This window comes from Clarias gariepinus, chromosome 8 (assembly GCF_024256425.1).
Source record: "Clarias gariepinus isolate MV-2021 ecotype Netherlands chromosome 8, CGAR_prim_01v2, whole genome shotgun sequence".
Lineage (NCBI taxonomy): Eukaryota > Metazoa > Chordata > Actinopteri > Siluriformes > Clariidae > Clarias > Clarias gariepinus.
In genome coordinates this window covers 92,601-108,056 of record NC_071107.1, presented here as the reverse complement: position 1 = coordinate 108,056, position 15,456 = coordinate 92,601, and the positions used below count along the sequence as shown (strand labels likewise).

Genomic DNA, 15,456 nt, shown 5'->3' with positions numbered 1-15,456 from the left:
ATGAGCCAAGGCTTCAGGTGTTCCTGACAAGCTGAGACGAGATATGTGAAGTTGCCAGAGGCTTTTTTGTGTAAATACACACATTAAAAGACAGATGCACACGCACACCTATTCAAATATAGAACTGCAAAGCAAGAGAAATTAAGTGGCTTCAGGCATGTTAAATTTTCCATTTAATGACTAAGCAAAAGGTGTTTGAGGCCAAACAGCTGCGTGATCTAATAACGCTCGCAGGGTGACAGAAAGGGCAGATGCTCAGCGTGTGGGAGATAATGAAATAAACCTACAAGGGTTTCTGATCACTTTATTGAAGCCAACAGCAGTTTGACTGATTTATTAGTTGAAGGTTTCTCAGCTCTGCATCCCTGCAAGAGTTATAAGATTTGATCATTCGCTCATGAACTGGATCAGGCGTGTACATTAAACAGACTTTTAAAACCAGTGCAAGCCTTTGAGACTAGAATTAGAGAACTTCTTCACTAAATCTCAGTATTTATTCACATTATTCACAGTAGCACTGCTCCATAAATTAGAGGCGTGGCCTCTATTCCGATCCCAGTGAAGGAGGCGTGGCCTCTATTCCGATCCCAGTGAAGGAGGCGTGGCCTCTATTCCAATTCCAGTGAAGAAGGCGTGGCCTCTATTCCGATCCCAGTGAAGAAGGCGTGGCCTCTATACCGTTTACAGTGAAGGAGGCGTGGCCTCTATTCCGATCCCAGTGAAGGAGGCGTGGCCTCTATTCCGATCCCAGTGAGGGAGGCGTGGCCTCTATTCTGATCACAGTGAAGGAGGCGTGGCCTCTATTCCGATCCCAGTGAAGGAGGCGTGGGCTCTATTCCGATCCCAGTGAAGGAGGCGTGGCCTCTATACCGATCACAGTGAAGGAGGTGTGGCCTCTATTCCGATCACAGTGAAGGAGGCGTGGTCTCTATTCCGATCCCAGTGAAGGAGGCGTGGCCTCTATTCCAATTCCAGTGAAGAAGGCGTGGCCTCTATTCCGATCACAGTGAAGAAGGCGTGGCCTCTATACCGATCACAGTGAAGGAGGCGTGGCCTCTATTCCGATCCCAGTGAAGGAGGCGTGGCCTCTATTCCGATCCCAGTGAGGGAGGCGTGGCCTCTATTCCGATCACAGTGAAGGAGGCGTGGCCTCTATTCCGATCCCAGTGAGGGAGGCGTGGCCTCTATTCCGATCCCAGTGAAGGAGGCGTGGCCTCTATTCCGATCCCAGTGAAGGAGGCGTGGGCTCTATTCCGATCCCAGTGAAGGAGGCGTGGGCTCTATTCCGATCCCAGTGAAGGAGGCGTGGCCTCTATTCCATAGTCACAGACAAGTGGGTGTGGCCTCTGCTCCTAAGTGAGAGTGAGGTAGGTGTGGCCTCTGATCCTATCACACTGAAAAAGGCGTGGCCTCTGTTCCTCAGTCACAGTGAAGGAGGTGTAGGAAATAAGACTCTCCTAAACAGAGACCTAAACAGGAGAGGTGTGCAGACGAAAGCTTACCTGAATCAGACAAACACTCACAGCTGTTCAGGGATGTTTAAAACGTATATCAAATTCAAATTTTATTTGTCACATACACAGTCATACACAGTACGAAATGTAGTGAAATGCTTAAAAATATATTATAATTATATAAGAAGAAAAAATTTTTATTTGCATGTAAAGCTGATTGATGCACACTTTTATTTCTGACCTGTAAATAAACAACCAGAAGAAAAACACGTCTTTATTAGTGATGTTATTTTTACATGTATTGCATTAAAGATAACAGACTGTTCATGACCATTAAAGCGTACCTTAATTGCTGTCTTAATGATAACGGCGCACATTCACCCCAGCAGCAGTGTTCGCTTCAGTACACTTTAACAAATAGATAAGACTGCTTTCACACTAGGGTTGTTCTTTTTCTTATAAACCATCAACATGTTTAAAAAAAAAAGCTGCTGTTCCTTCAACACAGGAAAGGTTTCAAAAATGTGAAAAAAAGAAGTAATTTCCTGAAAGTGCTGAATGATGTAAGATCTTTTTTTTTTTTAACTGGTCACAATGTGGAGGAAACCCAAGTAAATTGTTATTTATTAAAGTTATAAATTTGTCCAAACCTGCCCGGCCCCAAGTGAACAAGTAAACGACTCCTACACCTAATAACTGGTTGTTCCATCCTTGGCAGTAACAACTGCAATCAAGCGTTTGTGATAATCAGAAATGAGTTTCTCACATCAGTGTTTTAATTCAGCCACATTGGAGGGTTTGAGCATGAGCGTCCTGTTTCAGGATCTCACTCGGATTTAAGTCTGGACTTTGACTAGGCCACTACAAAACCTTTTTTTTTTGAGGTGGACTTCCTGGTGTGTTTCTGATTATTGTCCTGCTGCGTAATCCAAGTGCACTTAAGCTTTCGGTCACGACCTGACAGCCGGACGTTCTCCTTTAGGATTTTCTGGTAGAGCGCAGGTTCTGTCACTTACAGCGAGTCGTTCAAGTCCTGAAGCTGCAAAGCCTCAGACCATCACAGTACCACCACCATGTCTCACTGTTGGTACCATGTTCTTTTTATGAAACGCTGTGTTAGTTATAAACCAGATGTAACAGGACACACACCTTCCAAAAAGGTAAACTTTTGTCTTATCAGTTCACAGAATGTCTTTGAAATCATTTTTGCCAGATGATGCGTCCTTGTGTTCTTTTTGATCAGCAGTGACATCACATTACATTAAAACTCTCTCATAGACGCTATGTTTGCCCCCAGTCTTCTTGTAGTTGAATCATGAACACTTAACTTGACCTTAACTTGTTCTGGTTCTTTTTTGAGCTCCTGGATGAGGTGTTGTTTTGCTCTGAAGTAATTTCGGTCGGTCGGACGCTCCTGGGAAGGTTCACCACTGTGGTCAAGTTTTCTCTATTTGTGTATAATGTTTCTCATCGTGGTTCACTTTGGAGTCCCAAAGACTTAGAAATGTCTCTGTAACCCTTTACACACTGATACACATCAGTTATGTTGATTCACTAAAGCCCAATCCCAATTCTACCCCTTACCCCTACACTTAGCCCTACCCCTCCGTTTGGCGCGTTCACGTGAAGGGGTAGGGGTGTCTCATTTCTCTTTAGGTTGGAGGGGTAGGGGTAAGGGGAAGGGCCAGATAGCCCTCCAAACGAAGATTTTTCGGGACCTCACTTCAAACGAAGGGCTAATGAAATTTTCAAGATGGCCGCTCACTCGAGCAAGCAGACCCATAGATTTAACGAATTTTTGCCATTAATAAGGATTTTTATGACAAGTTTTCATTATATGTATATTAATTTTAGTCTTGTGTTTGTGTTTATGGTGATGTTTTGTAAAAAAACGTTTGCAAAAAAAACGCTAAAGTTTGCTAGCGGATAGCACCGATTGCGCAATATTACAAAAATATATTTTTATGTCATATACACTTTACTGCTACAAACAAATATGAAAGTTCAGTAGCACGGCAGTTTGCCGAACTTTTGATAACGCATTGTTTGTTTTGCTTACGGCCATACTGTATGTGTACATGTAAATGAACGGATACGTATGATGACGTATAACAATTACAATTACAATTTTTATTTATAGAGCACAATTTAAAAAACAACCGAGGTTGACCAAAGTGCTTTACAACACTATTAATAAATACACAGTAAGACAGACACAAATTATAAAACATGATATCACACAAGCTGTAAACACAGGCGAAGTTCCTAAGGCCAAAAACACAGAACAATAGTTCAAGAGATGTTGAACGCCAAGGAAAATAGATAAGTTTTAAGAGTGGACTTAAAAACAGACAAGGTTGGAGCAGTTCTGATGTGAAATGGGAGATCGTTCCATAACTTTGGACCAACAACAGAAAAGGCACGGTCACCTCTGGTTTTTAGTCTTGTCCTAGGCACTTGCAACAAATTAAAATTAGTAGATCTGAGTGATCTTGGTGGAATGTAAGGCTGTAACAAATCAGTTAAGTACTGTGGGGCCAGACTATGTAAAGATTTAAAAACAAACATTAGGATTTTGTAGTCAATTCTATATTTAACTGGCAGCCAATGAAGTGAAATTACAGTATTACAGAATAACAGAATAACAGTGTTGTAGTGGTGTCCCATTTCTTAGGGGAAATATTTTAACCCTTCCCCTTTCCACTTCGTTTCAAGGGACAAGGGGAAGGGGTAGAAAATAGAATTGGGATTGGGCTTAAGTCTGGCAGTGAGAAAGGAAATTTAACTCAGCTCTCCAATTCGGCCACTTGTATCGAGTTTTATCCTTTCGGTCATGACCACAGGTGATGTTTTCACATTCGCAATATATTTCCTGCTTTAATGTACAAATTTATTTATGCATGTATGTATTTTTGATTTTATTATGAATAAAAAATTTGGGGCTTTATTATGATAATTAAATATTAAAGTCACTTGCCATTTTGCATATTGTAGAATAATGCAATAAATTTACTACTGGGGGGGGGGGGGGCACTAGAGAAAGTTTTTTATTTTTTAACAATTTACAAAAACAAACAATGCAACATCACTTCATTGAAAAAGAAAGATCATGCTAAAGGTTTCTGATTTATAGAAAAATACCAGCAAAAAGTAAATGCGATGTAGAGGGACCTGGGGGCTAAAAGTCACTGAAGCAAAAGAAAATACAATCGAGCATCTGCAGTATCGGAGCTGCAGCTGGATATGGAAAATTAATTTAACCCATACCCATGTAATTTAAACCAAATTGAAATGACATAAGGTATTAAAGGTCATGGAGACATTAATAAACCTATAAGGTCACTCCGCACTTTAAGCCTTTCAGACACCGCGTGTTAAATGAGATGGCTCACTCCAGGCACTTCCTTTTATTTTCCCTATAATGAGAGATAATGACGGCGGGAAGACATGATGAACAGTACGGAACTCAATAGGTCTCATCTGCATGAGAAACAACGTCTGAATTATACAAATCATGGACCTAATAAACTATTGACTTTGTGTAATTCACACCTGCATTCAGTCTTATAAGTGAGGGAGACTAAAAGTCCATTTCCTCTCAACGGCAGGAAGTGTCTCTCCGCACGCTGCAGGTTTCCCCACACGCCTCCTCCTTGAAAAAAACCCTCCAGCGTCTCCAGCTATTCAATCCCGGAGGGAGACAGACATCACCAGCAGAATTCAGATGAGCTTTGCCAGTCTGGTGTGTGTGTGTGTGTGTATCATACACAGAGACGCAGCCACTTCCTCACACTGCAGGAGCAATTTCTCTGCTCTATATCTAATGTGACACTATGGCTGTTATGGTCTAAGGAAATGCAGGAGTGTGTGTGTGTGTGTGTGTGTGCACGAGCGAAATAACAAGCCGACCGTCAGAAGAAGGGTCAATAAACACACACAGAGAAAGAACAGAGGAAGAGCAGAGTGTACTGCGTGGCATATCTCGCTCTAGTCCAATATAATGAGATGACCTTTACAGTACATAATCTACGAACTGATCGAACATTCAGGAGAGCGGACGCACCGGAGACGCACCGGAGAGACGCTCCTGAAACACTTCCAACCATGTGCATCATCATTAATAGCTTCCTGTAGTCGTCCCCAAAGGGCCACTTTTGAAAAGAACGGATTAAAAATGCAGTCTTCCTGCGAGGAGGAGCAGCAGATTATAATGAATAATTTTACATCAGTAATAAGTGGGACGGGACCGGATCTTCGGAGACGGCGTCTTTTGTTCTTTTTATAATGAGAAATACGCTCGATGGTTTTACACGATCCAATAAAGCCTCGTTTGCAAACAGCGCGTGAAGCAATTCCTAATTTATTAACGTGATTGAGCCGACTCGTTCAGTGTCGGGGGAGTTTGGGCTTCAGGAGACATTTAGCAAATCAGGGGCCCGAGGACCGCACAGGACATACTAATACTACAGCTGCCTACATACTGATCCCCTGATACACTAATGCACTCATCCCAGTGTTTCACTAGTGCTTGGACACCATCAAGGTAGAAAGTTCTCTCAGTACGCTGGAGCCATGATTGGACTGTCTGCTTCACTTCACATCTGACACGCCGGCCTCCCAGGAACTCGTTTTATGTCCCAAACATGTGGAATTGTCTTGGGGAGAGGTCAGGACTGTATGGGGGACGAGTCGATAACTCCCAGCCAAGGACCAGGCGTTCCACTCGCTGAATGTTCACGTGAACGACTGCAGTGAGCTCTGAGACACCTCGACCGGGATCATCATCCACGGACATACAGCCTTCTTTACAACGGAGACGGAGACTCATCACCGTACCGAGCTTGACGTCTTCAGTTTTATGCCTTTTTTCACAAGTCCCAGTGAGAACTTAACTTGTGGTTATAACATTTATAAAAGGATTCTGTTTGTAATGTTTGTCATTTTTCCACCATGGTAGAGTCTTCATGTCAAGAACTTGAAATCCTTATTAACTTCAAAAGATTAAAACAGAGGTGGGTGAAGGAACAATAGATTACATCACTTATAAATTGTCTACAAAGCTAAAAACATCCCAGCAACCACACACCTCTCAGCTCTAATCACTCCAAGCACCGCACCAGGCTCCCTCCGATCCCTCAGCACTGCTCGTCTGGTCCTACAGTTTCTCAATGGGACCAGAATTTTCAAAACACCTCTATTTCTTCAGTACTTGGGTTAATCTCACCCACCCGTCCAACAGAAAAAGACCCCACTCAACAGTGTTTGATTGGTATTTGGTTAGTGACCTAGTAACCCGGTGGTAGAATCCTTCCAATGACGGAAACTTTAGCAGTTTTGTAAGTTGCACTGGATTAGAGCCTAAATGTAAAGAACTTGATTTGCAGATGTCCGATAGTTTATTTTTCTTTAACAACGTAAAACAGGTGTCAGAGTTTCCCCAAGTGTCTCTGCTGATGTCCCAGATGAAATACCCCACCCTTAGTTTCACAACAAGCTGGTGGACGGTTCCCCTGACATTGGGGATGGGGTCAAAATGGCTTACTTAAGCCCAGGACACAGACCAATCTAAATGTCTAAAAGGGGATTTTTTCCCAATAATATGTCCCCTTTACCTGTTTATTTAAATAGTTACAAGTAGATTCAATCATTTCCGAATAAAAAATTAAAAACCACGTAATTTCTGTCGTATGAAGGGAATGTAACACGTGGCTGGAAGAGGGAACACTGCATGAACAGAGCTGTATCCGGGTATGGGTATGGGAAATCCCTGCTAAACTTTACGTTTGCCAGATGCATGAGGCAGAGGGCTTGGAAAGGTAGCATGCAAAAGGAAATTTTGTGAAACAACCAGATACCTCATGTACGTGGATGCATACAGGAATCTGGGAAACTTTCTAGGAATCCTCACAGCTAGCAGTGAGAGGTGATGGCTGTGATAGTAAAGGCCTTTTGGATGTTAAAGACTAGCATTTGAAGGAGAAGCAAGCTGCACACACTGCTCTTCTCAAAGAGGTTATCCAGCGTCTTGATGCATTTGAGCGCAAGTTTGATGAGAGAAGACCGCAGGAAGACTTAAGCCACGTGTTAAAAGGACGCATAACGTGGGCATTGCGCTAAGTTGAGCTTTATGTCAGCTGACAATATAGTAGTAAATTATACCTTGGCAAGTTAGCCTTAGCACTTGGCTACACAACTACTTTTTGTTACTTGCATTGTTGTAGGTGCTCAGATTATTTAACAGTTTGTCACATCCGAATTATAGGACGTTGTTTAAAAATGTATGTATTAGGCCTTGTTCACACGGGCGTTAAAATCGAGCGTTTTTTTTTTTCGTTCGTAGCGTCCGGTGAGCGCGGATCAAGCGCAGAGTGTTTTCTACACATAGGAGTCAATGAGAGTGTTCACACAGGCTTTGGTGACGTGCGTTTGTCCGGCTGCGCGTTTATACGGCATTAAAAAAACGTTGCATGCAGGTTTTTCTTGGCGTTCAAAACCCAACAAACGCAAGGAAACCGCTTCTAGTTCGTTTTCTGCGCGTTCATTTTACGCTTCGGAGGACCGGATATATCCCATGATCCTACATGCTATACATAGGGAAATGCGGAAAAGGGCAAAATAAAATAAAATAATTGTTAAAAAACTTACGCGGAAATTTTCGCATGTTTTTTAAACCACAAAAAAACCTTCCTTTAATCCGACGTTGTGCAGTCAGAGAGTGAACCCGGTAGCGGCGGGCTTTCATATCCAGTTCCCGACACACTGCCCCCACAGGTTAACACACAAACTACAGTTGGGGCTGCAGGCTGACATTAGACAGAGACAAACGAACGCCGGTGTAGAAGTCAATTAAGCGCCACCACAAAACGCAACGTAAACGTCTAGGACGTTCAGAGCACGTTCGTTTATCCAAAAAACTTAACGCCCGTGTGAACAAGGCCTTAAACCGGTTTTAATCCAACGATACAGGAAGCCTCCATAGTTCAGAAAACAACCCACATAAATACGATCCACAAACTGGGTAAGAATGTTGTTTCTTTACATGCGATGTATGGGGTTTAACATAAGCATTATAAATGTAATCAATGACACGACTCTCTTTCTACACAGAATAAGTTTACTTCATGATCAGGCAGTGATGATAAACCCTAGGGTCTATCTACAGACCTGCCCAAAAAACAATCAAGTCACTAAGTTATGAGGGCTTGGGTTGGGCTGAATAAAAAGTAGTGGCTGGGTAATGTCCCAATAAATGTTAGGGATTTGGAAGTGTTTATTTATTTAATTTTTTTTAAACAACCAATCATTGTTGAGATTAAAAAAAAAAACAATAGGGAAGAGCAGAGTTGTCCAAAGGTGTTAAATGCAAATGGGGCTTGAGGTGTAAATATCGCCTGACAAAATCCTTAAATGGATTATTTTCCATGGCAACCAAAGGCTGTACCATGGAAGGATTCCTCAGCAAGATGCATCCGAACTGGTATCCGGATGTATCGTAGCTTGGTGAAATTTGATGTATACGCTCAGTGGTACTTCCGAAAATCAGTGGTGTATACGGGAGTTTCCTAGTACAGATACACCTCTTTTCATGCAGTGGAAAATAATGACATAAGCATCACAGCACTTAGTCACTGATTATTTCCTTATAACAGCACAGCTGGATTCCACTCAACATTTAATGCAGTTAAATTGCGGTTATGAAATTAAAAACACAATAAACGTGTCCATGCATATTGATTAGCCTTCTGAGAAAAAATCTATTCCTGCATCATTTAAAAAAACAAACAAAAATAAATCATTTTATTTCTAAAATTTCACTATGAAGCCTCATATTCTATAGACATCTACAGAGCTATCACTTGTTTCTGAAAGATCTAATCCTGAGGTGTTCCTCAAGGCTCCAGTCTACACCCCGTGTTCGTTGAATGGAGATGCTAGGCTGGAACCCCGACTAGCATGTTGTTCTTGGGGGAGCAGCTCTCGGGGTCCATGGTCATCACCTTCACCGAGTAACCGTGAGTCTCAGCAGCCCAACTGCGGTCCAAGTCGACCAAACCCATGCAGCGTTTCCCTGGACACGGGAAAGAGAGCGGTCATGACAGCGCAGTCTAAACACATCACCAGCATATGAGCCTTACGAGTGATTACTCAGCTCTCTGATTTAATAAATACATTCATATAATAAACAATCTTGCAAACAGTATAAACAGGATAATTCATATCAGGTGTCTAAATAATTTCCTATGTATATTATTATTAAATATTTACTTCTCTTTACTTTTGAAAGCATTCTTTTTTAATAGGAATATTATTTAACATTTATTATTATGATTATGATGATGATGATGATAATTCTTCTTATACACTGCCGGTTCAAAAACAAACAAACTAACAAATAAATAAATAATAAAATCACACTCTCATATCCGTTTCATTCAATTGCATTGAGCTTTAATTACACACACAATGTGGTGGCCAGTTTATAGATGATTCCTCACGCTTCCAGAGTCCTGGAATATGGGAAGAGAATCTCCTAACTGTAGATGTGATGACCTGGTGGTTCAGTACATTCAGGTGGTCAGCTGACTTCATTTTATTGCCCCATAACGTTACTGAATCTAGACCTGAGTAACTGATCAACCCCAGATCATAACACTGTCTCCAGAGGCTTGTACAGTGGACACTATGCATGATGGGAGCATCGCTTCATGTCCTTCCCTTCTCACCCTGACACGCCCATCACTCTGGAATAGGGACTCAGTCAGGTCTCATCAGGTCACATGACCTTTCTCCATCACTCCAAAGTCTTTAATCTTTATATTTTTTGCAATAACATCAAATCTCATTAGTTGTTTTCTTAATAATTTCTCTATTCTGAAATGGTGACTTTTTTCGGACAGGAAATGCTTGTATCAAATACGTCCTTTTCTGTCGCTATCTGAAGAGGTGTCCGCATCAGTGGATACCAAATCCTAGTTTATATAAATTTATATAATTTTTTTCATCAGTTTGTACAAATTATATCCAATAAGCATTTGAACTTTCCACGAGCAGGAAATCACTAACACAGTACAGCTACGTTTACGTAGAACACACGTACACGCGCTTGTTCGAAAGATTAGCATTATCACACACAACATTCCCCAGAGTTTACACTACAGGGTGTGGGAAAGAGCAAACACCCAGTGGCGGCACTTCTGTGGGTGAAAATGCCTTTTTGATAAGAGAGGACAAGGAAAAATAGCCAGACGGCTCTGAGCTGACAGGAGGTCTATAGGAGCGTAAATAATGACTCTCTGCAACTGTAGTGAGCAGAAAAGAATCTCAAGGCACAATGTGGCTGAACCTTTAGGGCTTAAGGAATGTTTGGCTCAGACAAAAACAAGAATCTCATACTGTTTGCTCAAATAAGAAAGGAAAAAATAATAATAAAAAGGCTCTTTAACTGTTGCCGTGTTTTACCGGATCAGTTTATCTGATGAAAGCCTGATCTGAAGCTTTTAAAATTCTCTCGTTTAATTTAAAAACATTTAAAAAATACATTTAGAAATTAACCGGATGTAAGGTTCGTCTCCACGAGTCTCTATTAAACCTGCAGTGGAACAGGTTTATGGACCAACAGCGTACCCTCTGTGACACACACACACACACGAAAAGGGCTCGAGACGTGCGCTAAAGGCTACCTGTTTCTACCAACAAATAACCAGCCACAGAAGGTTCTTCTGCTCAGTTCCACCTACTGTATTCATGATGCTCTGAAAGCATCGTCTGATGCATAAGTGCACCTTCACAGATTGCGGGATGCAGTAATATAAAAGTCCTGGAAGTATAAAAGTGGATTATGTTCAAAGCTAGAAGACAAAACCCGAGTGAGAACGTATTTGTTCTGTCTGAAGGGAGATGCCGAGTGCCTCGTACGCACCTACAGTTAATCATGTTTGTCACACTGTTCTCCTCGGCTTCATCACTTTTCCCTTCTTTTCATCCAGCCTATATTGCGATGCGTGTTATTACTCTTCTAAGTTTTATCTGGAGCAGTTCTACTTTTCAGCATCTGACAAAAACAGTTGTGGTCTAATTTAGACCTAATTTGAGTCTCTTTCTGGAATTACTCCAAACAGCTGCCTCCATCACAGGACGAGACGGCGTGCGGCACGGACGAGACTCCAGCTCACACACTCTCATGCGTCTAATGAACGAGTGTTGCTCAAGACAAACTAGACGGATGCTACAACATGACAAGCCTTTTTTTGTGTTTTTTTTTTAAAAAAAAAGATCAAATAAATGAATAAACAAACAACAAGCAACAACAAAAACAAACCAATAAGACGATACTAGCACTGTGTAAGTCGCAGCCCCTTAGGTTTAGTTGTGAACATTGTTATAAATCGATTAGATTTAAGTTACATGATTATAATGACTATAATAACATTATTATAATAAGATAGTTGAGTAATTTTTATATGATTATTTATCATTTTGATGTTCCTATCGTTGCATTTTTTATATAATCAATATGTTATGTGTAATACCGATGCAATTACTTTCTACGTTTCATGTTGTGTAGTCTTGAGCTGATTGTTGACGAGTTTAATTCAGTTATGGCTAAACTGTACGTCAGCACGTCTTCATATGCTGTACATCGCAGCTCTAACCATCCCACTCCGTCTAACATAATACTGTGTTACATCAGGAGTTACAGAGATGTTAGAGCGGATCAGCTTCATGCTGTAATAAAAATGAAACAGGCACCAAAGAAGACTTTATTTGTATGTACACTCTGTGTGTGTGTGTGTGTGTGCGTGTGTGTGTGTAAAGGAGAGGACAGTGCATCACTCTGGCTGCTGCAAAGGATGAGCATCGGAGGCAGGAGTGACGGATCATCCAATCTGAACGAGAGCTCTTCAGTGCAATGAGGCGGCGGCGCGGTGTGATGGAGAGCCATCACAGTGGGAGACTAAGTGCTGCTGGCTTCATCTGCGCGTCAACAATATTCACAAACTCTGCGTTTATATTGGATTGAAACTCTGCGTTTTCAGAAAACCACTGAATGTGATGAGACGTGATCGTGTTTGTTTGAAATGTGCATAAGCAGGTAGTTCTGTAGAGCAGAAGGTTAAAGACTAAATCTACACACTGATTCAAGTGTCATGTCAGGGATTATGATCAGAGATATTTCACTATGGGTGGGAAATACATCACTTCTTGTTATTTTTTTGGGGGGGTTTCTAAAATGTTTCTATTAACCCGACATGAGGGGCACCCAATGTAGACTTCTGTCCATCCACCTTACAGGTTCTCCATGCTTCTCCATGCTGAGGTGCTTTTCTGCTCATCACGATTGTAAAAAGTGGATTTTAGTGTCCTGTCAGCTTGAATCAGTCTGGTCACTCTCCTCTTAATTCTCTCTTCCAAATAAAAAAGGTATAAAAGTAACCCACCAATTTGTATGAACTTAAAAGTTCATGGTTGTGTTTGTGTCAAGTTGTGAAATGATGTTTGTCGTGAACAATAACTGAAACTCTTGACCCGCAGTATAAGCGTGTCTCAGAGAAACTCACCGATTAGGCGGCGCTCAGTGGGAAGCTGGACAGCCGTCTGGTCCGCGAACCTGCAGAGGATCATGTGCTCCTGGACAAAACAAAACCTGTCACATACCTCTTCAATCAAAAAGACACACCTATGGATCACATGACCCCATTTCTTTCTCTGAACAGAAAGAGCTAGTGGTAGTGAGTTTGGTCACTCAAATCAAAACTTTTTCTTGAAATTAAATTAAGGAGTAAAGTAACACTAATTAAAATGTAAAGTGGAAAAACACTTTTATCTTTTAGTTGGACATCATTTTAAGGAACATTACAGCAGCTATACTGTAAACACGTGTAAAGGAAAAAAACCCTAAATGGCCATTACATCACATTTTATTCATGATGTAGGTAAGAACAGGACCGCTTCTCTAGTTAAAGCGCATGTGTTCTGTTCCCCACAGGGGTACAGCTGCAGATTCCTTAACAGATGAATCTGTTATGTTATTGCCCATTTTACTGGGGTTTAAGTCTTACTAGACTTTATAATTACCAGTTTAAGTTATCCAAGTCTTTTCCTGTGGCTTGGAGAAGTTGAGCCAGAATTAAAACGGTTCCTGCTTTGACATGTTTCTGTACTTTATTCTTCAACATTGGATTTTTTTTTTTTTTGGGATGTATTCCAATAATCTAAAAATGCTACTCTTAATGATGCACATTCTGTCAAAAGTGCTGCCAAGTTTTGAAGTTTATTCTGTTTATTCTGATTTTAACGACAAAACAAAAAAAAAAAGGCATCTTCTACCCAAACAGTAACTATTACACATAAATACAAGTAACTAATGGTGGTTAAAAGTAATAAAACAACACATGCCATGTATTTAAGTTCTTCCTGTGCACTAAAGCAGGTGATGTCACTAATTAGTTCTGGCTGAAGAGTTGTGCTAATTACAGTCAACTGATTTAGTTAATGGATGGAATAAATATGTGGCAGGACTTTTACTTTCTGAAGCTGGGGAAGGGAGGGATTACCTCTGAAAAAAACAAAAGGCTAAAGGAGTTTATAAGTGAAATGTGCACTTCTGTGGCAAATTTCTGTACATGATCTCCAGGAAGCGTTCAAGCAAACATGGACTGAGCAAGGGACACCAGAAACATCGCAGACGTCTTTTTGAATCCATGTCAAACCGGATCCAGATGGTTTTGAAAAATAAAAGATAGTAAATAGTTACTGTTGTACAGGTAGTCCCCGATTTACAAACAAGTTCTGTTCCGGGAGCACGTTCATAAGTCGGATTTGTTCTTAAGTCCGACAAAGTGAGTCTTATACGTCTTTGACACAAATACAGAATATAATGCATACCAATCCACTTGATTAAATCATGTGGCCAAAAACCATAACTGCGCCTAAGGAAATTAATCTCACATGTGAAATGAAAGTGTTGTCTCTGCACCTTTAAATCGAGAGGGAAATCCTGGATGCCATTTTGTCCCATTTGGTCTCTGGGGTTTCTTCACAGCAAGTTCATCAAAGCATGATTTGTCATTTGTGCACAAGGGAATTGGCATTGTCGCTGTCAGCAGGAAAAGGGCGTTCCCCAAACCCAAAGCCTGCAACTGTGTAAAATATCTTGGTATACTACAGCAAGACTGTTACTCTTCCTTGGAACTAAGAAACTGATCCCAAACCCTAAAGAATCCCTCTAGAACACCATCCTACTTCCACCAAACTGTCGGCACTATGCATTCTGGTAGGTAGTGTTCCCATGGCACCTGCCAGAAACTGCTGGATAGTGAAGCACGATTCATCGCTCTAGAGAACATGCTTTTCACTGCTTTCAATTCCAGGGGCAGCATTCTTTACACCACCCTGGCCAGGCTTTATGTGCAGCTGCTCAGCCATGGAAACGTACGTCATGGAACTCCCAATTAACAGTTGGCACTGGTATTGATTCCAGAGGTTATTTGGAAGTCTAAAGCGAGTGAAGAAACTAAGAAGAGGCAATCTTCGCCGGCTCCGCTCTGTGAGTTTGATTGACCTGCTGTTTTATCGCTTTGTGTCTGGACTGCTGTTGCTACTGTCGAGATGTTTCCACTTCATGATAGTACTTGCGGTTGTAGCTAAGCGGGGCAGAAATTTCACAAACTGATTCGTTTCATCTTACTGTATGTCAGTGCTATGCATCAAGTAAATGAAGTCTTTGATGAGACTCACTCATTGATTGATTTATTGAGGTTGCAGGCTTTTATACACCTGTTAGTTTTAGATGTGGTGGAAATATTTGAAGTCAGTCATGAGACTGAGGCCTCACGTACTTGTACTATGTATAATGTTTTATATAAAACTTCTGAGTATTCTGACATTAAAGTAAAACTAAAGAAATGCTATTCATAGTAATAAGGAATGGTTAAACGGCCGTGGGTTTGTTAAGGAGGTAACTGGAAGACTATTTGGTGAAAAATGATGTGGGGTGGTGTTA

At 41.2% G+C, this 15,456-nt stretch overlaps 1 protein-coding gene across 1 annotated transcript in view; it reads right to left on the bottom strand.

Annotated features, from left to right (window-relative positions):
- Positions 1-8,453: 8,453 nt before the first annotated feature.
- gstcd (glutathione S-transferase, C-terminal domain containing) overlaps positions 8,454-15,456 on the bottom strand; it is a 91,152-nt gene continuing 84,149 nt past the window's right edge. The window contains exons 9-10 of the mRNA XM_053501432.1: positions 13,013-13,082; positions 8,454-9,522 (exon numbers count right to left, since the gene is read on the bottom strand). Coding sequence (XP_053357407.1) covers positions 9,386-9,522; positions 13,013-13,082 — 207 coding nt within the window. The 3' untranslated portion in view covers positions 8,454-9,385. The remainder of the gene's footprint in view (positions 9,523-13,012; positions 13,083-15,456) is intronic.